The 26,152-nt window shown below is 43.2% G+C and overlaps 2 protein-coding genes and 1 long non-coding RNA gene across 5 annotated transcripts in view; 1 reads left to right on the top strand and 2 right to left on the bottom strand.

Annotated features, from left to right (window-relative positions):
• Nucleotides 1-4,118: 4,118 nt before the first annotated feature.
• On the bottom strand, nt 4,119-13,745 carry LSM3 (LSM3 homolog, U6 small nuclear RNA and mRNA degradation associated). Its single transcript, XM_015076388.3, has 4 exons — nt 13,592-13,745; nt 11,278-11,388; nt 8,332-8,427; nt 4,119-4,434 (listed from the first exon to the last, which is right to left on the bottom strand). Exons 1-4 carry the CDS (start codon nt 13,610-13,612, stop codon nt 4,354-4,356), a joined length of 309 nt encoding a protein of 102 aa, XP_014931874.1. The 5' UTR covers nt 13,613-13,745; the 3' UTR covers nt 4,119-4,353.
• Nucleotides 13,746-13,829: 84 nt separating this feature from the next.
• The window catches only part of XPC (XPC complex subunit, DNA damage recognition and repair factor), a 28,990-nt gene continuing 16,667 nt past the window's right edge, over nt 13,830-26,152 (top strand). Inside the window, exons 1-5 of one of the 3 annotated variants that reach the window (XR_008296994.1) lie at nt 13,830-14,028; nt 19,461-19,653; nt 22,016-22,134; nt 24,846-24,969; nt 25,979-26,063. Coding sequence is in view for 1 of the 3 variants with exons in the window: in XM_015076344.3 (XP_014931830.1) it covers nt 13,926-14,028; nt 19,461-19,653; nt 22,016-22,134; nt 24,846-24,969; nt 25,979-26,063 (624 nt within the window). In the remaining 2 variants the exon portion in view is untranslated. The remainder of the gene's footprint in view (nt 14,029-19,460; nt 19,654-22,015; nt 22,135-24,845; nt 24,970-25,978; nt 26,064-26,152) is intronic. The other 2 variants (XR_008296995.1, XM_015076344.3) reach the window with 2 other exon arrangements.
• Nucleotides 18,632-19,564, bottom strand: LOC113594656 (uncharacterized). Its single transcript, XR_003415082.2, has 2 exons — nt 19,437-19,564; nt 18,632-19,356 (listed from the first exon to the last, which is right to left on the bottom strand). It is a non-coding gene; the product is annotated as an uncharacterized LOC113594656 (long non-coding RNA).

The raw sequence follows: 26,152 nt of genomic DNA, 5'->3' as shown, positions 1-26,152 counted from the left end.
GTGTATGCATGTGTGTATGGATATTGTTCAGCCATAAGAAGGAAATCTTGTCATTTGCAACATGGATGGACCTTGGGGGAGTTACACTAAGTGAAATACACCAAAGACAAACACTCCATGGCTACCACTTATATGTGGAACCTGAAAGGAGAAAAGAAAAGAAAAGAAAAGAAAAGAAAAGGAAAGGAAAGGAAAGGAAAGGAAAGGAAAGGAAAGGAAAGGGAGCAAGAAAAAGAAAGAAAGAAAGAAAGAAAGAAAGAAAGAAAGAAAGAAAGAAAGAGAAAGAAAGAAAGAAAAAAGAGAAAAGTCAAACCTTTAGATAATAAAGGTGGTTGGCAGGGGCCGGGGGTGGGGGAAACAGGGAGAGGTTGGTAAGAGTACAAACTTTCAGGTATAAGATGAGTAAGGCCTGAGGATCTAATGTAAAACATGGTGGCTACAGTTGATAACACGACATCGTATAACTGAAACTTGACTCAGAGAGTAGAACTTAAAAGTTCTTACACACACAAAAAAAAGATAAATATGTGAGGTCATGGATGTATTACTTATCTAGGTGGTGAGAATCCTTTCACAACTTATACATGAATCACCACAGTGCACGCTTTAAGTGTCTTGTAATTTTTTCAATTACATTTTCATAAAGCTGGAGGAAAAAGTACTACTTGCCCCTCCACTAACAGTGTTGTTACTGGTTTTCCTGTGGTTCAATTACTCACTCAGCATTTACTGAGGACAAACTCTTGGCCAGGCCCCATGCCAGAGGTGGTGAGTGCCCGATCCCTGCTCATAAGCAGGAACTTGTCTGGTGGGGCTCAGTGTTCTTCACTCACCTCAAGCAAGTAACCTGTCTGCCTCTGAGCTCCAAAGACCCCAATACCCACTCTCAGCCTCATCCCTTCCTGTGTGGCAGGTCCCATACCTAACTCCCAGAGGAGACTCCCGCTGCCATCAGGCCCCCTCAGGGAACAAGTCTAAGCTCCATCCACACTGACTCCTCCTCGGGATTCTCCAGGGCCTCCAACTAGATTCCAGAGTAATGGCTTCAAATCATACAGTCTCCACTATAAGGTGTGTTTCAAGAAGTTTTACCAATAATCAAGTAAATCAAAGGAGTTTTCTATCAACCAGGAGGCTCCAAGTTCTATGTCAGGCACCTTTTGTCCGCAGTTCCCACTCACCCCTTCCTCTGGTTCCCTTTAGAGAACGACTCCCCGCCCCCCCCCCCCAACCCCAAGCTCAGACCATATGGCTCAGGTGGGGAAAATCTGGCTCAGTTTCAGGAGGGACATGTGGCTCAGGCCTGGCCAATCAGAGCCTTACGTTCTCATAGCCCTAATGACTGGCCAGGGACCAGCACACAAACCAATCTCAAGGGAGAGCACTGCCATTGGCAGGTCGGTTGTTAAGCCTGGATCTGCTACAGGGGAGGGCTTGCCCACATAGTTGAGTGGAGCTGGGTGACAGAAACACCAACTGAGCCTCTTGATCCTGCCAGGATGAATCCCGGAATTTTTAGTTCCTTTCCCTGTCCAATACAGAGGAGTATTGCTCTACAGGTGACAATTGCTCACAGTGGAACATTCCTCTCATTCTGGCTACAGGCTAAGAACACTGTGGGCAATAGGTATTATTGTAATAAAAGGGTGTATGGAACCAGTTTCTCTCTTGGTGTACAGAAAGATAATACTTTGAGTTTATGTAGATCTTTAAAAGTCACTATTGGAGATGTGTGAAAACTTGTAGCTGATGATTTTAGTCTAAATTGAGATACTCAAGTTACTTGGGTTTCAGTTTGGGCACATTTTGTCTGAAAGAGAAATGCGTAATCCTAAATTTTGTCAGTCCACCCTCCTTTGTATGAGGCAATAATTCATAACAATCTCTTTCAGGAAACCACCAAGACAGGGATCTAGGTATGGCATCTGCTTGAGAGGCTTCCAAAGGAGATGGTCAAGAGGCTCGGCTTGAGCTATGTGACACCACATTGCAGAAGCCTCATCACCAGCTCCAGTGACCACGGCCGTCCAGCTGGCTGGAGCTCCAAGTGCTGTGCAGCCTAGGAGTCCAAGGCATGGCTCCAAGGTGCCCTCTGACCGCATAAGCCCTCAAAGGGCAGCCCTGTGCAGCCCTGTAGAGGAAGCCTTGACGTGGAGGGCTGTGGCAGGATGCTGCCTGAGCTGCCCGGGTGCAGACTGAGTCCCAGCTCCAACCCTCCAGGCAGGTAGCCTAAACCACAGAAGGGCTCACAAAACCCACCCTGCTTCCTCCTCCTCCGTCTGGTAACGTGCAAATGGTTATCCTGCAGCTGATCTTTTATTGCCCTTCTTCCTGTATCTTAACAGCTAGGAGCTAAGTGGACATTTGTATGTCACATCAGTTTTATGGGCACACGAAATCAACTGTGTCAGATTTTAAGGGCCACGGTTTTTAGAAACCTACGTGTGTACACAACAGCCCTCACACCAAAAGTTCTAGTGTAAAAAAAGTTCTATCACTTCTGGGAGAAAAAAGAGAAAGATGGCCAAGAATAAAGTAGTATCCAGGAACTAACCATGGATATTGGAAGCCACTAAAAATAAAACACAAGCTCAGGAAGAACTGGAGGGTGTGGCACAGCAAGAGGGCCAGATGCTCCAGTCACCCCGTGGCTGTGGGAGACATCAGGAGCAGTGCACTACCCTGAGCCAGAGTCTCCACAGCACGCCCGTCTCCACACACACACACACACAGGTAGGAGTCCAGCAGATTCACATCCCACCGTCTAGTGCTAGCTGTGGGGCCACAGGCAAGCAATGCAAGCTCTCGGAGCTTCGGTTTGAAGAGCTAGTGTAGGGATTGAAGAGGGATTATACATACAAGCTGCTTCTGCCTGATGCCCCTTTATGGCAATCATTACTGTGCAGTATCACCAGCAGCAGCATCTAGGCCAAGAGTTTTACTTGGAAACGGTGATCCAAAGTATCTGCCATTCGCCACCACAGAACCACAGGTCCTATTTTTCCAATATTGAACGGGTTGATGTAAACAGGTTACCCTCTGGGACTACTGAGGCCTAAGGACAAAGTGTGGGGGTGAGCAAAAGTGAAGGTTCTCTCCTGTCTCCTCACATAAGATAAAACCTGGCAGCTTGCTCACACTCGTCTTCCTCTTCTCCATTAACTTGCAGGGACAGGTACAATAAATAATGAAAACAAAACCTTCTTACAGTGTTTACCGGAAACCTCTTTCTTGCACATGGCTGAAAATACTGTGCATATGTTAGCATATTGTGCTTGATGATGGACTAACACACACATTCAGCATATTCACAGGCAAGCTATCCACACATCAGACTTTCTACATTTCAAAATGGTACAACCTACTTGGTAGAGAACGTCAGGTTCTAAGTCCTGTCTAAATAAAGTCTGAGAAACTGCCACACATACATGTACTTTCCTCTCTCTTTCAAGCATTAAGTGCTGACTGACTGAAGCTAGAAATAAAAAGAGCTTTGCTTTTTAGCCACTGTGTTTTATTGTGCTACTGAGATATGTTGCTGAAGACCTCTCGTCACGAATGGCCCGTGATCCAAGAGCGGAAATATGTTCTTTGAGTCATTAAATATGTGTGGCATTGGTAGATATGACGAGGCTGAACCACACAGGTATATAACCTCTGAAGCCTGACCTTAGAGATAAATTGGACCAAGCAGAAGTAACAGAAATCATGCTTCATATTCATGGCAGTGTTAACATCTACAATGTCACAGTCCCACCACCACCACCCACCCACCCACCCTGTTCTTTGGGCACTCCTTTTTGTGCTCTTATGGCATCCTGTACATGCATTATTCTATCTACCTCCCTGGCCTGCAACTGTTGGTTTAAAGAACTGCCTTCCCAGAGGATTTGAAGGAAGTATGCATATTGGCAAAACTAATTTTCAGTGATCCACCTGGTGCCTCAAACCTAGGAGATGCACAGATGAGTGTATACAAGTAAAGTCAACGTAAGATGTGTGTTTACTTTAAAGAGTTCGCATTAAAAAAAATTAAAAAAGGAAACATCAAATTCAATTTAAAGGAAAAAAAAACCCAGAAACTGTCTGAGAAAACAACAGCAAATCAACTCCTGAAAAAGAGTTCTGCATCTTGGTGATCACATTTATTGAAAGGGTTGGAAAAAATAAAAATATTCTTTAGCTTAAGAATTTTTGAGTTATCTGCAAATCAACTCATTTCAGGAGTGCAAGAATCCTTGGTCATTTCTTAATGTCGAAATTAACGCAGGTTTCTCTTTTGAATGTCTTCTACATTTAAAGAGGCAATCATACAAAGTCTCCTATATTCCATAACACGATAAATTCTTTGTTTCAGCCAACTCTTAATGGAGGGGCAACTAGAACAACACCATCTCCCCGGACAAAGAGCATCGGAATATTCCGTTTTGTTGACTGGAAGAGGAAAAAAAAAAACAAAACACAACACATTTATACAAATATGTAGTAGTATTATTTATTTTTTGAGAAATTGACAACAACAAAACCCACACAGACGCATCATAACACAACTGATTTAAAAACCTCATCACTCACTTACCTTTGTAGCACAAAGAACCACTTTATTAACTGTTTACTTTTCCAGGATGTCAATAATTGGGGCAAAGATTAGAGCATTCACCAAAACCCACGTTCCTCCTCTTCCTAGCACAGAGCTAGACTACATTACTCACACTTCCTTACAACCTGGTGCAGCCCTGAGACTGGGTTTTGACCAATGGGAAGTAAAAAGAAGTGACTGACTGACCCATAAGCCTCCCACAAATGCCCCTCTATGGTCTTCCTCCCATGACTAGCCAGACTCAGATAATGAACTCTGGAGATGGCAGAGCTGTAAGACAGAGGAAGCCTGGGCCCTTGATTAAGTACCTGAAAGAAAGCTATCATGCTGAACTAAAACTCCACTCAGGACTGTTATGTGGGTGAGAAATAAAATTCCGCTGCTGTACTGAGCCGTTACATGTTGCTCCTGTGTCCTACTACTGCGCTCACATATGTGGAACGAATACTTGGGGCACTAGCCTATAGGTGGAGCCTTAGGCAGTGAGGAAACAGATATGGAATACAAATATTTGAAATCCTCTTATGCCTGGAGAAAACATTAGGTAAAAATGTTGCCTGCAAAGGCTTGGAAGGTAGCCCAAGGGCCTCCCTAACCTACAGATTCTAGGGGAAGAGGTTGGAACAAGCCAAATGTTAGTTGCTATTAACCTGATACATTCAGCAAGGCAGTAAGAGATGAGCCCAGGTAAGAACTAACTGGTTTTCAAGCAGAGATCACAAGAAATAGGACTCACAGGGTTTGAAAAGCCAACAGTTTTTAGATCCCAAACTATAGACAATGAACAGGCACAAAAGCTTTGCGGACTGAAGCCCAGCAAACCTTCTCAGTTAAACAAACTCAGCCCTGAGGCAAGAATTAGTTTAAGTGTGCTGCTTTCCCACCCAAATTTACTTTGCAAATGGCCTAAGGGTGGGAAGAACAGTGGGAAGGAACTAAAATAAATAAAGGCATCTATAGGCTATGTGTAGGCAAGAATGTTGAGGTTACTGGCCCATAGAATTGATTGGAAATGAACAGATCAGATGCACACAAAGTCCTAAGCTCTTAAAGAAATTGCATGCAAAGAAACAGCCCGGCTAAAAAAGCTTTTGACTATTTTTCAGTCTTCCAGCATAAGCAAGTACTTGGCTGTGAAAGCTGAAGCCCCCATTTAGGGTCGCCAGATTTAGCAAATAAAAATATAGAGTGCTCAATTACATTTGAATTCTAGATAAATAGAAGAGAATTTTTTTTTTTTTTTTTTTTGGTCTAAGTATGTTCCAAATATTACATGGGACACACTTGACCTAAAAGCCAGTACTTCAAATCCTAGGACAGGGAACATTCACACCTCCCCAGGGGATTCTGCCATATGTTTCCATTCTTCCCTTTTCCGAAGGCAGGCTTTTTTTGTTTGTTTTTGGTGAAAATTCTGTCCCTGTTCCGCTATAATGGCTGTGGGAGGGGCAACAGTAATTAATTCCTCCTTTTCAGGTTCTAGGAATCTATACCACAAGTGACCACATGTGGATCTGACAGAGAGAACAAAAATATTAGTAACAGTTGTCACAGAGAGCAAGATGCAGTAATGACACACTGGAATCAACGTGAAGAATCAACTGAATTAGTTACTCATCGGTGTGACTGAAAGAGAGAAGTCCAAGAAAATTCTGAGATTTATGGTCGAAACAACAGAAAATCATGCACTGAGGATAGGGAACTGAGAATGATCTCATTTTGAAGGTGAAGAACACCTTCAAAGGAATTTACTTTCAGATGTACTGAGTTCAAGATAATATCCAATGTGAAAATAGTTTCAATTAGAATACTGGGTATGAAAGAGTGAAGCTCAGAAAAGGAAACAAACTGGAGACACAGACTGATCCACAATCATGACAGCTACCAGTCACCACATGCCATGGCTTTACACATACCAAGTTCAGTGCCTCCTGTTATAATCCTGGGAGGCAGGCACAGTTACTGTCATCTTACAAAAGAGGTCCCCTAAGGCTTGGGAAGTTTCTATAACTTGCTCAAGGTCATGAAACTAACCACTAGCAGCAAAAATCTGAGCCCAGATCTGTGAAGAGCTCAAGTTTTGGTGCTGTACTGATTACTGTTACAGACTCCTACTTACTAAATGACATCACACCTCTGAGGGGAAAAAGAGACACATAGGTTAAAAAATTCAAAACCCATGTTCAGAAGGAGAAAGAAAATTTACAAAGGAGTCAGCAGTCGTTGAAGACAGAAGGAAAGCCAGGATAAAGCAGAAATACAAAAACCATAAAAGGCTAAAAGATGAACACTTACTATGTGCCTGTCACTAACCTGAAGGTTTTTCATGTAACCTCTCAGTGAATCCTAAATAGCTGTATAAAGTGGGTCCTACTACCATCCTCATTTTACAGACAAGGAGACTTAGTCACAGACAGATTGCGTAGTTTGATACAATTAAATAGCTGGCAAGCAAGGGAGTCAAGATTTAATTCCAGTCCTGCAATCTGAGTCTATATTTTAAACCACTATACTCTAGAAGGGTATAGAGTATAGAGTATAGAGTATGACTGGCTTTTCAAATACTTAAAAGACATAGGTGATTTCCTTTTTTTTTTTTTCCACATTGAACAATGAAATGTGCCAACATTCAGAAGATCTGCATAGCTCCACGAACTAATATTTTCCAAATGACCAGTGCTTGATGTCACAGAATCACACAATGTAAAAGATCCATTAAAAGGACAAGGTAGTGGGGCACCTGGGTGGCTCAGTCGGTTAAGCATCCAACTTTGGCTCAGGTCATGATCTCACAGTTTGTGAGTTTAAGCCCCATGTCGGGCTCTGTGCTGACAGCTCAGAGCCTGGAGCCTGCTTTGGATTCTGTGTCTCCCTCTCTCTCTGACCCTCCCCCACTTGCACTCTCTCTCTCACTCAAAAATAAATAAACATTAAAAAAAAAAAAAAGAACAAGGCAGACCAATGAATTTGCATATAGTAAGAGTATGAAAAGTTCAATGATGTGGTCTCAGATTCCACACTGCAATTAACCTTTAAGAAACTACCACTTGTTGAGTTTTAATGTAGCATCAAACGTGAATACCCACAAAAAATACTCCTCCCTTTTGTAACTACCCGTGAGGAAGGACTTTCAACTATGACATATCATAACAGATTACATGCAGAAAAAGATGTGAGAATCTAGATTTCAATTAAGCCAGGCATTAAAGAAATCTGCAAAAAGGTAAAACAAAGACGCTTCTAAGTATTTTGTCCTGTAGTTGATGTTACTTAAATCAACATGTAATAGGCTCACTATTACGGAGTTAGTGTTTTTAAAATTTCTCCGTTTTAGTTTTTATTAATTATTGATAGCTTAAATTCACATCAAACAAGGAACACTGTCCAGCATTACTCTTACAGACTAACACACATGAGCATCTTAAACTGACATGTATCAGTGAATCCTGGCAACCGGATGAGGTAAGTGCTAGTATTCTTGCCTAACAATGAGGAACTGAAATCTGCCAAGTTAATTCACTGGCCCAACATAACCCAGGTGGGACATGGCCACAACAGCACTATAAATTAGGTCCGTCTGACCCTAAAGTCTTTGCTTTTGATTGCTATACTTTACTGGGTCCACAAGTAGGTGTCAAATCATGATGGGCTTTTTATAAATAAGTGTTACGCTGTTGGATGTTGAGAACATTTGACATTTTAAAAGTGAAGAACAGAATTCCATGACTTACTTTATATATCTCCTCGTAGGTTTCCTCATCAATTTCTATGGTAGTCACAGTCTCTTCCACATCTCCCAATATCATATTTAAATGCTGATCATAAGCCTGCAGTGGAAAGGTGAGCAATCAAGAAACTTAATCATCAAATAAAGGAACAATGAACAGAGCTTACACACACTTTTATACACAAATAAAAAATAATTCTGCTGTGCCAATAAGCTGTTTCTTCACAAATTATTTCCAGTGACAAGTTAACTGACCTGATAAAAATACAAAGCTGTTTATATGGCCTAAAATGAATTTACTCAAAATAATTTGAAATTATTATTTTTTTCAAGTGTCTACCCTATTGGTCATCCAAGACAGTCACATCATTTATAATATTTATGAGAAAAAGCAAATTCATCACTTTTCAGTAGACTTCTTTCAATTCCCTCTGTAACAGCATGACAAGAGAGATACAGTGAAAGAAGTACGATTCTGTAACTGTGAAGAAGATGGCACTCCAGTCTCCCAAAGGTACAAGACAAGACCTCCCTGTGCTAAACTGAACACCACCGCGCGAAACCAGTAGAGCAATACCTGGCCCACGTAAAACCTAGCCAAAATAAACTGTGTTTGGCACCTGTAGGCTCAATCAATAAATGTTGCCATCCTGATAGGGACAGCCGTAATCCAAACTCTAAAGCTCATGTATTTTACTAAAAGGTGAAACTCCAGGGGCCTTGTTCAGAACCCACTTACGCTTACTTCTTTTTTAAAAATTTCTTTTATTTTGGGGCATCTGGGTTGTTCAGTTCGTTGAGTGTCTGACTTTGGCTCAGGTCATGATCTCACAGCTCCTGAGTTTGAGCCCCAAGTCTGGCTGACAGCTCAGAGCCTCGAGCCTGCTTCAGATTCTGTGTCTCCCTCTCTCTCTGCCCCTAACCCACTCGCATTCTGTCTCTGTCTCTCTCAAAAATAAATAAACATTAAAAAAAAATTTTTTTTTAATAAAAAAAATTTATTTTTTATTTGAGGCAGGGAGGGTGGGGGAGGGGGGGGAGGGAGGGAGAAGGGAGGGAGAGAGAAGGGAGGGAGAGAGAAGGAGGGAGAGAGAGAGAGAGACAGAATCTTAAGGAGGCTCCAAGCTCAGTGTAGAGCCTGACATGGGGCTCAATCCCACCACCCTGGGATCATGACCTGAGCTGAAATCAAGAGTTGGATGCTCAACCGACTGAGCTGCCCAGGTGCCTCTCACTCATGCTCACTTCTAACAAAGGGTTAAATGGTTTACCAGCTCACATCAAAATAAAAGTAACACATCAGCCACATAGCAGCCACTTCTAGCAAAGCATACCAACAAGAGCAAAAATCTATAGATGAGGGCCAGAAAACAAACAAAATATTGGGGGCCATTTAGTATAGAGGCAATGAAGTCTAGAAGGGAACTAAAGAAGCCTCCAAGAGGTAAGGCGACATTATCTGTCCTGGGGTGTGTCTCCACATGCCACTGGCCCATGTGTTTAAGCGCAATTCTCTTTTTCTTGGTGAAGTTGCCACTCTTCCATTTCCCAGGGTTCCTCTTCTCATAAAGCCAGCTGTATATCAAGATCACTGTCTTCCTAGGTCCCTGCTTTCTAAGTACAGGACACTCTTTACCGTTAGGTCTTATGGAAGGTGAAATCAAAGTACTTAAGAATGGGGCTGCAGTCAGATTGCCTAGGGTCATATTCTGGACCTTCCTTTAACTTAAGCAAGTAACTTCACCTTTCTAGGCCTGAGCTTCTTCAACTGCATAACCAGGCTAATTAGCGTCCACCTTGATACGGCTGTTATAAAGGTTAAATGAGACATTACATACAAAACACTTATAATAAAAGCACCTGGAATGTAATTAATGCACAAATATGAGCTGTTTTAAATCCCTTTAAGGTAGAATGATGGTAGTAAAACCAATATATACAGGAGAGTGACAAGTTGTCAAGAAAAGACAAAACCTTCAGTATACTCTCTTTATGAATAAATAGGACCACTTCAAGGGACCAATCCTATAGAAATATGCACAGATATACACAAAGAAATATGCATAAAAATACATACTGCAGACTTATTTACGGCAGCAAGAAATGGAAAACAATCTAAAAACCACTTTTACAATACACAGAATTCTATGCAGTCCTTAAAAAGAATAAAGGAGGGGCGTCAGGGTGGCTCAGTTGAGCCTTCAACTCTTGATTTCAGCTCAGGTCATGATGCCAGGGTTGGGGGATCAGGCTCTGTGCTGAGCGTGGAGCCTGCTTAAGATTCTCTTTTCCTTTGCCCCTCTCCCCAGCTCACGCTCATTCGCTCTCTAAAAAAAATAAAGCTGAATGGAGATTTATATGCATTCATGATGAATAATTTCCAAGAAAGATTAAGTGAAAAAGAAAGCTGCCCAAAAATATATACAGCAAGATCCCAGTTTTATTTACAGGTGGTGTATATAGTGCAAATGCATGTGTGGGATCACATGTATATGTATTTATGTGTAAATATACAGAAAAGACCTAAAAGATCACAGACCCAATTTCTAAGTGGCTAGCAAAAGAAAAAAATGGGATTTCACCTTTTACTCTATGTACTTCTGTGCTATTTAATTTTTCTCACAAGAAAACACAAACTTATGTACATATCAGTAATCGATAGAACGTTTAAAAAGAATGGAGAATAAATGCTATTTACAAATAAATAGAAAAAATGAAAGAAATGAAAATGTTCTTTAAAATCACATCATTTCTGTTAGAAAAAATATTAAAGAGGTGGATTAAATGCAGTTGTACTTGACTTGTAGAAATATGGGTGACCTTCCACCTTCTTATCTACATTCAAAATACTCTTCTACATCAGACAGTGTTTATATTTCAAGGGGGTAGTGGTAGGGAGGCATGACAGAGAAATAATCTGATTTCAAGGTAATTTAATAAATTTACTTACATGTAATCTGCCTCGAAGCTCTCTGTCATTCCTCATTTTCACATAAATTCGCTCATCCAGGCTGAGCCTGATGAGATCCAGGGGCTCCTCTACGGTGTTGGTGGTTTGTTGCTGATGAAAGAAACACGCTTAGTAATACAGTACTAGCGAGTGCAGTGTTCAAGTCATTGCTATCCTGTATGACGGTGGGCAAGTTACTTAAACCTCAATGCCTCAGTCTCAGACTCTGTAAAGTGTGGATGACGATAGCGCCTACCTAATACTGTTGTTGTGAGGCTCAAAGGGCATATTATGAAAGCTTAAAACAGTGCCTGGATCATAGTGAGTGCTATGTAAGTGAAGGCTGAAACACACGTACGCAGGAAGGAGTTATACAGCAAAATAAGCATGTACTTTGTTCTCTCAAAATCCAAAGCGCCTGACCCAATTTCAGGGTACAGGAAGTCACTGTCTGGGACTTCAACCTTACCTCAAATTTCATTTAGTGATTTGAAAAAATTTCATTTAATGATTACCACACACTAATCAGAATGCCAAGGAGAGATTCAATCTGGGGCAGGTTGAGTTTAGGGTGCCAACTGGCCACTAAGATGAATATATTTAGCAGGGAGTATTGAATACTGGTTGAAAGCACTAGCTTTGAAGTCAGGCAGTGTGTGTTCAACTCCTGAATCTGAAACTTGTGAATTCGGATAAAAAAAAAAAAAAAAATCATGCCATCTCTGAGCATCAGCTTCCTTGTTCGTAAAATGAGGACGCCATAATCTTCCCTTCATGATACTTGCAAGGACTGGATGAGCTAATGTATTAAGTTAACGTATTAAGTGTATTCACAATAGTAAGTGGCAAACTGAAAGTACTTAAAAATGGTTCTTGTTATTTCCAACTGAAGAACTGCTGGAAATATAGGTCCCAGAGAGATCAGGGCTAGGATGACTTGGGAGTCATCCAAATGCAAGGGATGGGTAGGCAGGAAAGTAGGTAAGATTATTCAAGGAGTTTCTTTGGTGAGTACATCAGGCCAGTGGCAGAATGCGACTGAAAGTTACAGGCTCTACAGTCTTAAAAAAGCTAGAATCTAGAAAAAAAAAAAAAAAAAATTCCTAACCTCAACTGGTCCTCAATCCCAATTAAACAGGTGCTTGTCCAAGACCAGCTAACCAACTACTACATTACGGTAGAGCGGTCAGTCTCTGCCCTCAAGGAGTTCATTCTAGTGGGGAGAGGGGTATGAATAAATATATAGTAATACTACAAGAACAGACACACCACAGAGCCCTACTGCTCCTTTGGCTATAGTCTACAATACCCACTGTCCATACTTTTCATGTAGCTTTAAATTTGCCTTTTCAAAGAAGCCTCCCTGATTAAGCAATTCATTCGTTCAATAAATATTTGTTCAGGGTTTCCAGCACTGTTCTGAACCTGGAGGACAGAATGGTGAACAAAACCCTGCTCTTAAGGATCTCACATTCGAGTGGGGAAAGACAGACGTTGAACATCGAAGGGTCTACTTACTATGAACAAATAACATGCTGCGAAAAAAAATAAAGCAGACTGGGAAAGAGTGCTATTTTATGCAAGCGGCCAGATAAATCCTCGTTGATGAGGTGAAGTTTCAGGAGAAAGCTAGGTTGTGGCCTGATCCACAAATATATCTTAGGAAGAGCATTTTCGGGAAAAGGAGAGAAGATGAGAAAGCCTGGAGGACCATCATATTATTTTATATACCAGGTCCTTGCTTGTTTTCTTCATGCCACATCACAGTTCCTACATATTGCAAGTTTGTTTACTTATCTGCCCTTCCAGAGAACATAAGCTCCAAGTGGGGACAGGGCTCACGTTTGTCAATGCCGGTGTCCCTGGTGCTTAGAGCGGAGTCTAACCATACAAGTTGATGTTTACTACTCATTTGCTGAACGAGTAACAACCGTTGCGCTCATAATAGTAACTATTTAGCTTTATTATCACCTTTTCTACCAGAATCCCGACATCTCCGTGAGGCAGGCAGGGATAATCATTCCCATACCACTGATGAAGATGAGATACAAGGGAAAGGAAGTGACGAGTGTGAAGAATAATTAGTTTTCAGGCGGGCTTCCAAGGGGAAACCATCTCAGGGCGTGAGACAAAATTCGGAGGGGGCGCGGTTACCAAAGGGAAGATTAAAAGTCGTGATAACCTAGAAACAGGGCGGCATGAAGGCCACCTTTCGGTGAGCTTGGAGAAAGTAGCCCTGGGACGCAAAGCCGAACAGGGTGAGGGCTAGCAGTGGAAAAGCCGCTCTGGAGTGAGCCCCTCAAAATACACTCACCTGGTCCACGTCGTCCGCCATGCTTCAAACCCTGCGCTCTTTCCTGCCTCTCGCGAGAGTACGCGAGCCGCTCGCGCGCTCCCCTCCCCCCGCCGCTGTCTCCGGAAACGCGAAAAATACAATGAGCCGGAAGTAGAGAGAAATTCCCTCTGCGCTGTCTTGCTTTGTACAGTTTGTATTGGTCATTTGAGGCTGAGGCTGGGGCGGAGCTTCATCGGCGTAGCCTTGGCCTATAAGGAAAGGGCTGGCGATGCCTCGTCCCGCTGGAGGCGGAGCTTGCGCTCCCATTCCCGCGGCTTAGTGCGTCAATCTCAGGGAGTCTTGCCTGGGCAACATGGTTCGGAAGCGTGCGGCCGGTAGGGAGCCGCAGGGACGTGAACCGTGCGGCCGGAAGGCCAAGGGCAAGAGCACGGCCCGGCGTGAGGAGAAGGAGGCGGGTGAGAGCGAGACCAAGCCGGGCTTAGGGGTAGATGCTCATGCTCAAGGAGGGCAGGAAACAAGGTGCGGGGGTGGGGGGAGCTGACTTCTGGAGGTGAGGGGAGCCGGCGTTAACGGCGGCCCGGGGAGGCGGGCGGTTGTGCCACTGCTTGGGTCCTCACCGACGTCGCGGTGCTTTAGTCCTCGGGAGGACTGATGCGCCGTGGGGGTTCCCCTGGAGCTCAACCTGACCATTGGCTCTCCGGCGTTGCTTCTTTCCTGCTCCCTGTTGCCCACAGGATGCTGTCCAGCCTCCTGCAGATGCAAAGGGCTGAATAGGGCAAAAGGCATTACAGTTGTTTTGTGGCCCCCAGAAGACGGATGGACCAGAGTGCTGTAATGTGTGGACTCCCAGAATAATATCTTCAGTTAAATCTCACCCCAGAGTTCCAGATTCGGATCCAGCCTGACTTCTCCACCTGGATGTCGAATAGGTTTCTTATATTCGTCAAGGGCAAAGCAAAACTCTTGCTTTTCCCCTTTAAGCCTGTTTCTTCCCCACCTTTTCCCATTCAATAAATGATCCCTTCACCCACTTGTTAAAGCAAGCCTCTCCTTTTCATTACACATACACATCTACTCCGTCAGCAGGTTCTACCAATCCAACCTCAGAGCTGTATCTCAGATCCCTCCACTTCTCTTTATTTCCGTGGTTACAGCCCCTGCCTAAGCCACCATCACTTTTCATTTGAAGGACCACAGTTGCTTTACTGGTCTCCCTACTTCCCCACTTCTCTGCAATGGTTTTCTACCTGGCAGCCCAAATGATTAAAAAAAATAATAATAATAATCAGATCGTGCCATGTTCCTACCTCAAACCTGTGGCTTCCCATTGCTCTTGGCCTAAAATCCAAATTCCTTACCATGGCCTGCAAGACCTTACATGACTTGGCTGCTGCTACTTCTGTTGTCTTTTAGGACTCTGCCAGATACCCTCCTTATTGGCTTCCTGTCTGTTCCTCAAATATGCCATGTTATTTCTCACCTTGAGCCTTTGCCTTTGATATTCCTTCTGCCTGCAATGTTCTCCCATGGCTCTAGGGTGGCTGATTTCTTCTGTTCCTTCACATCTGAACTTACACTGCTTTGAGTGTCTGATCTAAGGTGATCCTTACCAGGTACTCCTTCACAGGCCCTCACAGCCTCTGTTGCATAATGTAATGATCTTGTTAATTTATTTGCTTCCTTTTAGGGTAGCCCGTCTTACTACCATTTAAGTTTATGCAAATGTGTTTTATTTTTTGCTGTGTCCTGTATTGTCCTCTCCCTCTTCCCTGCATATGCCAAGTGCTCAATAAATGTTTTCAATAATTGCATAGTGCATGCTGTAGAAGGGATTTCTGGCATTCCTAAAATAATCTGAATAGAAGGTTAGGTAACCAACAAGGATTCCTATGACACTAGGTTCAATACTATGATTATATAAGTTCAACATTCATTAGTAAATAGGCAAATGGAAGTCATTTCCAAACTTAGAAGGTAATTTACCCCACAGTTAATGCTGTGGGTTCCATTTTATTGATTTACTCATTCAGGTAATTTACCTTTACACAAAGTATTCAAGACAATGATATTTTGGAAGAAGGTAGCAGGCTTTGTGGCTTTTGAAGGAACAATCAAGTTTGGAGAGATTGGGAAATGCTCTCTGAAGGAGATACATTTGATCTGTGACTTTAAGGATGGGTAACATTTCAGCATATGGCTGTGAAAAGGGGTTGTTATTGCAGTCAGAGGGAATGTATTCTGAATATGTGGCACTTCAGGAGTTCAAAGTTTTAACCTGATGGAAATGCCACCTGCCTGGGTACCATTTCTTCCAGCTTAATACTTGATCTGGACTCCAGGTTGGTGCAACTTAGTAGTTATATGCACTGGTGCAAATTATTTTAGACAAATAGTTTACCTCTCTGAACCTCATCTCTGAAACACAATACTACCTTTCAGGGTAGTTGTGTTTGCGAGTGAGCTAGAAGCATCTGCCACGGTCCACGTCAGGTAATCAGATGGGCTACCTTCTATCGGTTCCGCCTAGGTGTAGGTGAGGAAGCACCCGGGCATGAGTCAGACCCTGCTAGCTAGAGGAGCTCGGCAGTAAGTTCTCTTCAAGGAAGAGTTACAATCTTTGCTGTGGTTGGGTCGAAGAACAGTCTGGTTGTGGATTGGGCTACAGTTCACACTGATTTGCTGACTTTACAGTATAGTTTCTGAGCACCTCATTGCCTGCCAAAGAAGGTGACACTTGGCTGCTTTCAACGTTTAGGGACAAAGAAAACAGTCTTCCACGTTATTTCCTTGTTTCTATTAGGGCATGTCTAATTTCTTTATGTTTCTTCCCTATGTTAATGCTTTCGTCACTGTGAGTCATTAATTCCTTCAATAAATATTTACTGAGAACCTGCTATGTCCAGGCACTGTTCTCAGTCCTGGAATTAATAGTAGTGAACAGGACAGTCACGATCCCTGTTCTCGTGATGCTTACAATCTGTGGGGGAGGTGGGGGGGCAGACAATAACAACTTAAAGAAATTCATGCAACGATAAGAGTTACGAAAAGAAGTAGAACAGGCAACAGAACTGCCGTGGGGGTGAGGAAGAAGCAGCTAAGTCAGAATTGGTAGTCAAGGAAGGCCTCTTTGAGGAGGTGATTGGTAGTTTGAACGAATTACTGAATGTCCTGAAGGAGCCATTCATAGGAAGTTCTGAGGGAAGGCAGAGGAAGCTGTAAGTTTTAACAACTTCGGAGGAAATGAAATGAGCTTGGCCGGTTGGCTGCACACAGTGGTAGAAATTGAGGTGGGAGGAGTGGACAGGACTCTTCGTTTGGAGACCAAACTAAGTTTGTATTTTATTCTAAGCACGATGGGATGCCGCTGGCAGTTTTAAGCAGGTATTATTAAATCTCACTGGAAGGTCAAGTAGACCATGTGGTAATTCCTGCCTTTCTGAAATAACCACATTGGCCTCAAGGAGGCTGGTTAGGTAACTCTGGATCTTGGAGAGTGCTAGAAAATAGCTCTCTGGATTCTCTGGGACCCAAAAAACCATAAAGAATAAAGAAAAAAAATAACCTATGTTTCTACCATCCAGAAAGAAGCACCACTGAATAGTGGTGTATTTTGTTCAAGTTTGTTTTTCTAAGTAGTGGAAACCACACAGTAAAAACATATTTGCATGCTTAACATTTTATTAGATGTCATTTTCCTTTGTCTTAAGAGGTGACTGAATTGCCTTCCATTGTGTGACTGTACATAATTATTATGTCATGGTTGGGCATTCAGATTTTTAAAATTTGGGGGTATTACAGTAGCCACACCCCCCCCGCCCCGCATCTGCAGGGATATGTTTCAAAGTCCCCCCTCCCCCCACAACAATGGATGCCTGAAACACAGTACTGAACCCTGTATATGCTGTTTTTTTCCTAGACTCCATACCTATGATAAAGTTTAATTGATAGAACTAGGCACAGTAAGAGATTGGCAACACTAATAATGAATAGAAGTTCAAACAATATATTGTAATAAAAGTTAATGTTTGTTTATTTTTGATAGAGAGAGGGAGAGTGCGAGCAGGGGAGGGCAGAGAGAGGGAGACACAGAATCCGAATCCAAAGCAGGCTCCAGAGCCTGACGTGGGGCTTGATCTCACAAACCTTGAGATCTTGACTTGAGCCAAAGTTAGATGCTTACTTAACCTACTGAGCCACCTAAGTGCCCCAGCCTTCTAATTCTTATGTGAGATGATAAAATGCCTAACTGATGAGGTAAATAACAGGCTTTGTGAAGTAGCCTTAGGCCACTGTTGACCTTTAGGCATTTGTCAGGAGGTTCCGTTGTTCCTCACTGCAGTTGAGTAGTGGGTTGAGTGGGAAACTAAAACCATGGGTAAGGGGGGATTACTGTATGAATGATGATACTATGGGCTTCTTTTTGATTCACAGTTTCTTTGTTTCCTTTCTTGCCCCCTTTTAACTCCTCTACCTCTCTCTTCAAAGCACAGAAACACAATTGTGTTTTTTAAGCAACCAAAAAAGTTTGGTGAGGAGGAAACAGTGCTTTTGAAGTATCCTCTCGCGTGCATTTTTAGATTAGTAAAAATGAAAGAGTTTCACATCTGTTTGTTTTACATCTATTCATAGAGGGCTAAGAAGCGTTAAAGATCCAGGAATTCTGACACCCTACTCAAACTGTGAAGTCATAAACCCTGAAGCAGCTAAATGTCTCCAGATTCTAAATATTTTTGAAATTGTTTCCATTAAAATGTTCAAAACACAAGAATGCATAGAGTCCTTTTATAAAACATTTTAAAGAAACTGATCAGTGATTTTATCTAGCATTAGAACATATGTTCCACTATAAGAGAAATTTATGAAAATTATGACCATCATAGGGTTTTTCCCCCATGCAAAAGTATATTCTTGGGGAATATAAGTATGTATCCATAGAGTCAGTAAGACAAACCATAAATGGAACGAATCAATCTGATACTAGGTTAATATTGCTGCACCTCAATAAAGGCTAAAGTATTTTTGTTTTCCAAAATTAATTGAAGCAGAGTCATGCAAAGGCAAAGGAGGATTCTTTATTTCAGATTCAGGATCGATTATTTTTATGAACATGTTTGCAAAATAGAAGCCATCTTCCCCTGCCGTGTTACTATTTATTAAAAGTTGATTTACTGATACCTGTTAAGAAACAGACTGTATTTCTAGATACCCTGATTTAACGAAAGCCAGCAGCTTGTGCCTTTTTTAAATTTCCCTTTAACAAAAACCAACAATGATTATTTTAAGGAAGCAAAGTTATTTCTGAATTACTACTGTTATTCCAACCCTAAGTTTGCTGAGGTGGTTGGTAAATGGGTGCCTTTGGGTTAGATCGGAAAGGTTTCATAACTGTTTTGAGCAGGGTTTGGTTGTGAAAGGTGGCGGAAACATGGATTAGTAGCAGTAGGGTTGTGGTAAAACTTGGACATGCTTCTGAACTCCAAACATTTCACTTAGAAGTGAGTTACCCCTAAAATAAATAGCTAGTCTTGGCAGGTAGTCAATAAGCAAGGTGCTCATAGCAGATTGATGTACTTTCTTTCCTGGATACTAGCTGCAGTTTGAGATTTGAAAGCTACATTTTTGAGTCATGTGGCAGTGTCTGTCGTCCCAGGAGGAGTAGAATAAAATGCTGGTAAAAGGAGTGAGTTTTTACTGTGAGTGCAGGTGTAAGTTGGAGTAGAGACAGAAGGCTGCAGGCTGGTTGCTGAACAGATGGGACGGTGACCCGGTGACGGAGATGTGGCCTGGAGAGAGGTGACAGAAAGGGGCTTTTCATCATGTGCCTGTGAAAACACACTGCCTCCGCCTTTCCTGTGTCCCTTACCTCATGTTCCATGTGGTCATCTAGATGTCTTGCAAGATGAGAAACCTCTAAAGAGGAGCCTTCTCTCCAAAGTCTCACGAGAAACCAGGAAGAGAGGTTGCAGTGATCCCGGGGGCCCCGCACACAGTCCAGCCAAAAGGAAGGCGGCCAAGGTGACTGTTAAATCTGAAAATGCCGAGGTGAAGGATGAAGCTCTCAGCGATGGGGAGGACTTCAGGTGAGATGGCTGAGAAGCTTCCTGCCAGGTCTTGATTGCTGCCATCAGGGAGGTGTGAGTAATAAAACCTCCCCTTTTTTGCTCGTCACTAGGATCTGTGCAAAAGACGGGATCTTTAAACTCTTCCAGCTAGAGCTCAGACCACTAGTAAGATTCTTCTTAGCGGTTACAGTTGGCCGTTGAACAGCCAGGCTTGAACTGCAGGGGTCCACTTATACGTGGGTTTTGTGTGTGTGTGTGTGTGTGTGTGTGTGTGTGTTTTATGATAAATACAGTAAGCTATGTAAATGTAGTTTTTCTTCCTTGTGATATTTCAAATAACATTTTCTTTTCTCCAGCTGACCTTATGGTAAGAATACAGCATACAAGACATATAACATGCAAAATATGTGTTAAACACTGTGTGTGTTATCTATCGGTAAGACTCCCAGTCAACAGAAGCCTAGTAGTAGTTAGTAGTATTTCGGGGAGTTAAAAGTTCTGTGCGGATTTTCAATTTTTCAAGGGTATATAGTTTACCTCTCAAACTTTTCAGATAACAGTGACAGTGTGCAGAAAGTGATTTATTTGTGGTTACGCAGCTAGATGGTGGCAAAAACCAGGTGAGACCCAGGTCTTCTGACTCGCGGTCCAGTGCTCTTTCTCCTGCATAAAGGTACTCCATTCCAAAAATACTGGCCTGCCATTCCAGCTCTCTCTTGTACTGTCCTCGAGCACACTCTCCTCCCACCCAGCTGGACTTCTTGTCCCTCCTGCTTTGCCACCTGAGTTGTGCTCATTCTTCCCTGTACCTGGAATGTTTTCTTCCACCTAGAAGATGTGGATCAGAATCCATTTTCTTGACAGTTTCATTGATTCTTCCCTCCTTTCCTCTGGTTTCTTGCAGCGTCTCTTACGAGTGTAGCTTGTCTGCCTCGTGTTGTGCTTATTTGTGCCCATGTCACGTACTGCACCTGCTCCCCTGGAAGCTCTCTGAGGCCTGGAACCACTCCTGGTTCGTTTTCGTGTGCCCTGTGGCATCTAGGAAAGGACCTTTTGTTTGGCAGAAACTGAGCAAGATTTTTGCAGTGAATGCACATTCTTAGTAATATGTGGTGGACAGGGATTACAAGCCCAGTGATCTTCCACCTCCCAGGAAAGTTGTGGGGAAGAGAGGAAGAGGAAAACCAGAGGCAGTAGTCCCTTCAAAAACAAATCTTCAATCTTAGTGTTGGCTTTTCCAGCAACCTCCAGTCCTGGCAGAGAACAGTCGCCCAGGAGAGGGCAACAGTAGACAAGAGCATGAGGAAGCAGGTCAATTTTGCACTCAGTTCATCTCCCTTTCCCTTAGGCTTTCCCTCAATCTGTCTCTGAGCTTACTGTTTCCTGGCTGCCCGTCTGCACTAGTTGGATTCTTTCTCCAGAGAAATCCACATACAGATAGACCAGGATACAGTCAGTTGAAGCTCTGGGACCTCCTTTCCCTTTCTGTTGAGAGTCCACTGCAGTCAAACCCATAGCACACGGACATTTCCATTACATTCACTCAGGAGAAATGTTTTTGTTTCTGTGGCATTGAGAGAGAGAAGCAGGCTAAAAAGGCAAAATGTGGAGTTTTAGAGCTGAAGACTGAGGATCGGTTATTTTAAATGTCTGTGCTGAAATCCGAGATGATGTTGTCACCACTGTCAAACATTACAAAAGCTGAAAAGTAACTCAGAGCTCTAAACACATTTTAGAATGTATATGAAGTTGCAAAGAGTAGGTTACATATTAACAACCATTTCATCTTGGGCCAGTTAGTCAGCTGTGGCCACTTCCCCGTGTCCTTATCTACTGAACCAGCTAGCTGCCAAGCTTTTGTTGTTGTGTATGACAGACCTGCATACAGTCACATCCCCGCATACCCTGAAGTTAGAATTCCACCAGCTTCTGTCTCCTTACATCATAATTCTTAAAGTGGGGGGAAACAATCATCTGAGTTGGCTCCTGGTAGGACCAGCAAATGGGAATCCCCTCTTCTCTGTTGTGGTGCCCACCTGCACGTGTAGACACCCAGACACCACAGCTTTTACTTCTGGAATTCCCATTATTACTGTAGTTCCTTCTGACGTTCCCTGTACCCCCTGCAGGCTCAGCTGCGTTTTCCCTCACACAGCTCTAGGTTGTAGGGTCATTGCGTTCTTTCTGACAGCACATCCAGCGTCAGACTGATGATCAGAGCACATCTTGAGGAGCACTTGGGACCCACGCCGATGGAGGGTATGAGGCTCAGAGCTCACACGTCATCTTTACATAATTGCGACAGGTTCTCAGCAAATAGAAGGAGTCCTTCTAGGGTATGGGAATCTTCTTCACCTTCCCTCCTGTGATCTTTACACAGGGACTTTGCAAGTGCCCCCAAGAAGGCACACCATCCAAAGAGAGAGGCTGCTGTGGACAAAGGCAGCTGTGAAGGAGACGAGGAGGAAGAAAGTGACGATGATTGGGAAGAGGTAGAAGGTAAAAACATCAGAGCTGTGTGATTGTGTTTTTCTGGTTGAATCGGCTTAGAGGCATGTCACTTAGCTACCCATTGTTCTCTTTCGAAACTAAGATCTAATAAGGTTGCAGTAGGGACTTGCTTTTGATGCAAGGAAAAATTCATGACCAGGTTACCGAAAAGGTATGGTCTTCCTCTGGTGGCTGTCAGGAGTAGATTGTGAAAGAGAGAGGCAACGTCATCTCGTAGAAAGCACACAGGCTTTGAGTCCTGGGTTCAGAGCCCAGCTTTGTCACTTATAGTGGAGTGAGCAAATCCACCTGTCAGAGCTGAGTTTTTTCACCGATGACATTCAGTAAGCATTGAATGCTCCCTGTGAGCTGTGCACAGGCTGGGATCCAGAACTGTGTTGGCGGAGGAAAGGTTTGCAAATGTAATGGGCCTAAAGCCTCATATATTCACAGTAAGTGGCAGCTAATATTATCATCCCTGATTCCTTCTGTGTAGCTTGACTCTATCTCAGCTCTTGATTTGGAAAATGATTTTTGAAAACCAACAAAAAAAATTTTTTAATGTAGTACATAGACCCCACCTAGATTCCTAACTGTAACATTTGCCATATTGAATGTGTCTTTCTCTCTGCATATATACATTGTAGAACCATTTGAAAGTAAGTTGCAAGGGCGCCGGGGTGGCTCAGTTTCAGGATATGATCTCACAGTTCACCGGGTTAAGCCCCAAATCTGGCTCTGAGCTGACAGTGGGGAGCCTGCTTGGGATTCTCTCCCCCTCTCTCTGCCCCTCTCCTGCTTGTATGCATGCACTGCTCTCTCTGTCTCGGAAAAATAAACATTTAAAAAGAAAATAAGTTGCAGACACCCTGGCACTTTACTTGTAAATACTTCATGCATTTCAAGAATAAGACATTCTCCTACATGATAAAATATTTTCATACCTAAGAAAATGAAAAGTCCCCATTTGTTACAAAAATATCCTTCCTAGGTATGTTTTTGTTTGTTGCTAATCCAGGATCTAAGCTGTGAGCCTTGTATTTGGTTATACCACTTTAGTCTCCTTTAGTCTAGAACAGTATGTGTTACCCAGCCCTGTTTTTTCACTTGTGGAACACTGCTGTTTTTGAAGAGTCGTGGCCTCTTCTTTTGTGGGATGTCTCATAGTCCAGTTTTGTCTGACAGACAGTCACACATCTCAGGGTGGTGGTAACGGGTTTCAGTGTCTCTTGGTTTCTTATACATGTAAGGTTTACCTGAATTTAGGTTCAGCTCTTAATACTGCATCCGTTAAGAGGCACCTAATATCAGGTTGTCCTACTAGTGACGCAAAGTTCGATCGTGTAAGGTGGTCCTGCCAGGTTGCAACAATATAAAGGTACATTTTTTTTCCTCTTTAATTAGCCATCTTGGGTGGTACTAAAGAATTTCTTTTTAATGTTTCTTTTTGAGAGAGAGCACACACCTGTGTGTGAGGAAGGGGTGGAGAGAGAGGGAGACAGAGGATCTGAAGCAGACTCTGCATTGTCAACAGAGAGCCTGATGCGGGGCTCAAACTCACAAACAGTGAGATTGTGACCTGAGCTGAAGTCAGACACTTAACCCATTGAGCCCCCCAGGTGCCCCTACTTAATGGTTTTAGTATGTTTTGATCTTTATCAAGTCAGAGATTATTACACTGAGCATTGCAAAATGGAATATTCTGAATCTGTCATTTCATATTCATCGATCAGGTGACTTTGATCTCTAAAGAAGAACTTTCTCTTTTAAGAATTTATTTTGAGTATCGCTGCGGACTCAGATATTTTAAAAATTGAAACATGTTATCAGTTATTGTCGTTATACTTTTTGATCTTCAGACTGTCCCAGATTTGGCTCGTGGGAGCCCCTTTAAGCCAGTTACCCTGCTGTGTCCTGTTGCTCTGGCCTTACTCATTTTTGAGAACATTTTTGTTTTCTGGCACGAGAAGATGTGCCAGGCCCACCCTGTACTTTTCTTGCTCCAGACCTATAATCAGCTTTTGTTTCTGCAGGAAGTCCTGGCTCTTTTCAGTAGGGACCCGTATGTACAAACCAGGTCTTGACATTAGGTGTGTTCATTACCAACGGGGTGTCAGTGCGTCTGGACCCACAGCCACTTTAAAAGGGCCTTTGCTGATGACATTCACAGTTAGGTCCAGTTCAGTGAATTCCGTTTATGTCAGCTAGCGTTTACAAGTGATGCAGGGGATAAAGAGAAAAAAAGATGCATTCCTTGTCATTACAAGTTTGCGATTGGGGCTGTGAAGACCCCTCAGTCATTCCTCTATACAGAGCAAATTGTGATATGTGTTACTGTAGTAAAACGGAGAATAGAAAATTGTTCTTGTTTGGCGCTTTTTTTTCCCTTGGATAAAGGCTAAGTCTCTACTAAAACACACACTTGAGCATCAGCTCCTTGATACCAGAGATCTGTATTTAATTCAACTCAGTGTTTCTGTGCCCTAGTTTCCTGTGTCTCTGGGTTGCTGTTCAATCAAGTTCAATGAGCAATAAAGTAAAACAGCACAGTGTGTGGCATTTTTGAGGTACTCAAAAACATGATAGGAGTAGGGGACTCCTGCCTCGCATCTGTCCTGTTCTGTTCCTTACTCCCTCCATCTCAGCAGAACTCAATTTTGTTCGTGTGATCGCTGTTATAATAATTATTATCACTGATTTTTGAATATTTTTGTTGATAGAACTTAGTGAGCCTGTGCCGAGCGATGCAGGAGAAAATGCAGCCTTCTCTAAATCTGTCCTGCCTGTGAAGCCAGTGGAGATAGAAATTGAAACACCCCAGCAGGCAAAAGCCAGAGAAAGAAGGTAAGATTAGGCATTTGCTTCTAGATTCCCGTTGCATATAATCAGCAAGAGCTGCTATGTGACGAGAGCTTTTGAGAAACACGTAGGAGACCAGGGCTGAGTACCAAAGTGGTCAGGAGCCTTAGGTGGGAGAGCCCTGGGGTCACCTTTAGGACTTGAACAAGAATCTTGGTTTGTTCTCTGGCTGGGGCAGGGCGCGGAGAGAGAGGAAACTCTTAGGTATTGAACATCTGTTGTGTCCAAGGGCTCTGTGGGTTGTCTGTTAACTTAAACTTTAAGGTAGTTTGTGAGTGAGGACCTGGACGCCCTGAGAAATTCAGTAACGTTTTAGGAGTCACTCAGACAGGAAGTGGATGAGCCAAGATCTAAATCCCTCTCCATCCAACTTGACCCTCATCTTGTCGCACCACATCACACTGCACGATTTGAGGCAGTGCCCCACTGTGGTAGGGAGCCCCCATTCCATCCCTAGGTCCCTGGGACCGCTGTAGCCCCTGGTGGCTTGGGAATGTGTAACACCACACCTGGTAGTTAATGGCCAATGACTCCCGCTGTGTGACGGGCACATCATCAGGCACGAAGGAGATGATAGAAGTCATTCAAGAAGTGTTAAGTTGGCTTATGGATGCCGGGGACAGCGGCATGAGAGACCTCTTACAGCAGAGCAGCACCAACAAATGAGTGTGCACCAATGTAGCACAAAAGTACCCACGCTAAGGGGGGGAGTCTGTAATCAGGAGGTCAGACAGGCAGAGAGGACCGCTTGGAGAATGTGCACTTCAAAGCACGTCCGTGCGGCGTGTCGGGTAGAGAGTCGAGGCATTTAGGCGAGAAGGACCAGAAAATCTGCAGAAGGTAGCCAGCTTGCAGATTCGCCTGCACAACCTCGTGTGGGAAAACAAGGGGCGCCATTCATGAGACATCACAAGGGAAAGGAAGTGACTGGGGGCTGGGGCCAGGCGTCGCCCGTCTCCCACTTCATCCTCGGATTTTTCCATATGCATGGCAGTGAAAGGATAAAAATGGAGTTTGAGACATATCTTCGGAGGATGATGAACCGTTTCAGTAAAGAAGTCCGTGAGGACACACACAAGGTAAGGGCAGGGGTGAAAGGATAGTGTCCTCTCTGTCAAGGCAAGGTGGTGTGGTGCCAGAACTTTGGTCTCAGTGAAGCCTGGGAATA

The sequence above is a fragment of the Acinonyx jubatus genome, chromosome A2 (genome assembly GCF_027475565.1).
Source record: "Acinonyx jubatus isolate Ajub_Pintada_27869175 chromosome A2, VMU_Ajub_asm_v1.0, whole genome shotgun sequence".
In the NCBI taxonomy this organism is placed as follows: domain Eukaryota; kingdom Metazoa; phylum Chordata; class Mammalia; order Carnivora; family Felidae; genus Acinonyx; species Acinonyx jubatus.
Note: the sequence above shows the minus strand (reverse complement) of the source record. Positions and strands in the feature narration are given on the sequence as shown.

Bases quoted from the DNA above. Each gene is read 5' to 3' on its own strand.
- LSM3 (XM_015076388.3), bottom strand. From the start codon at position 13,612: ATGGCGGACGACGTGGACCAG. The intron at 11,389-13,591 runs GTGAGTGTATTT...TTCTTTCATCAG, and splicing joins TGGCGGACGACGTGGACCAG to CAACAAACCACCAACACCGT. The intron at 8,428-11,277 runs GTAAGTAAATTT...TTTCCACTGCAG, and splicing joins AGCTTCGAGGCAGATTACAT to GCTTATGATCAGCATTTAAA.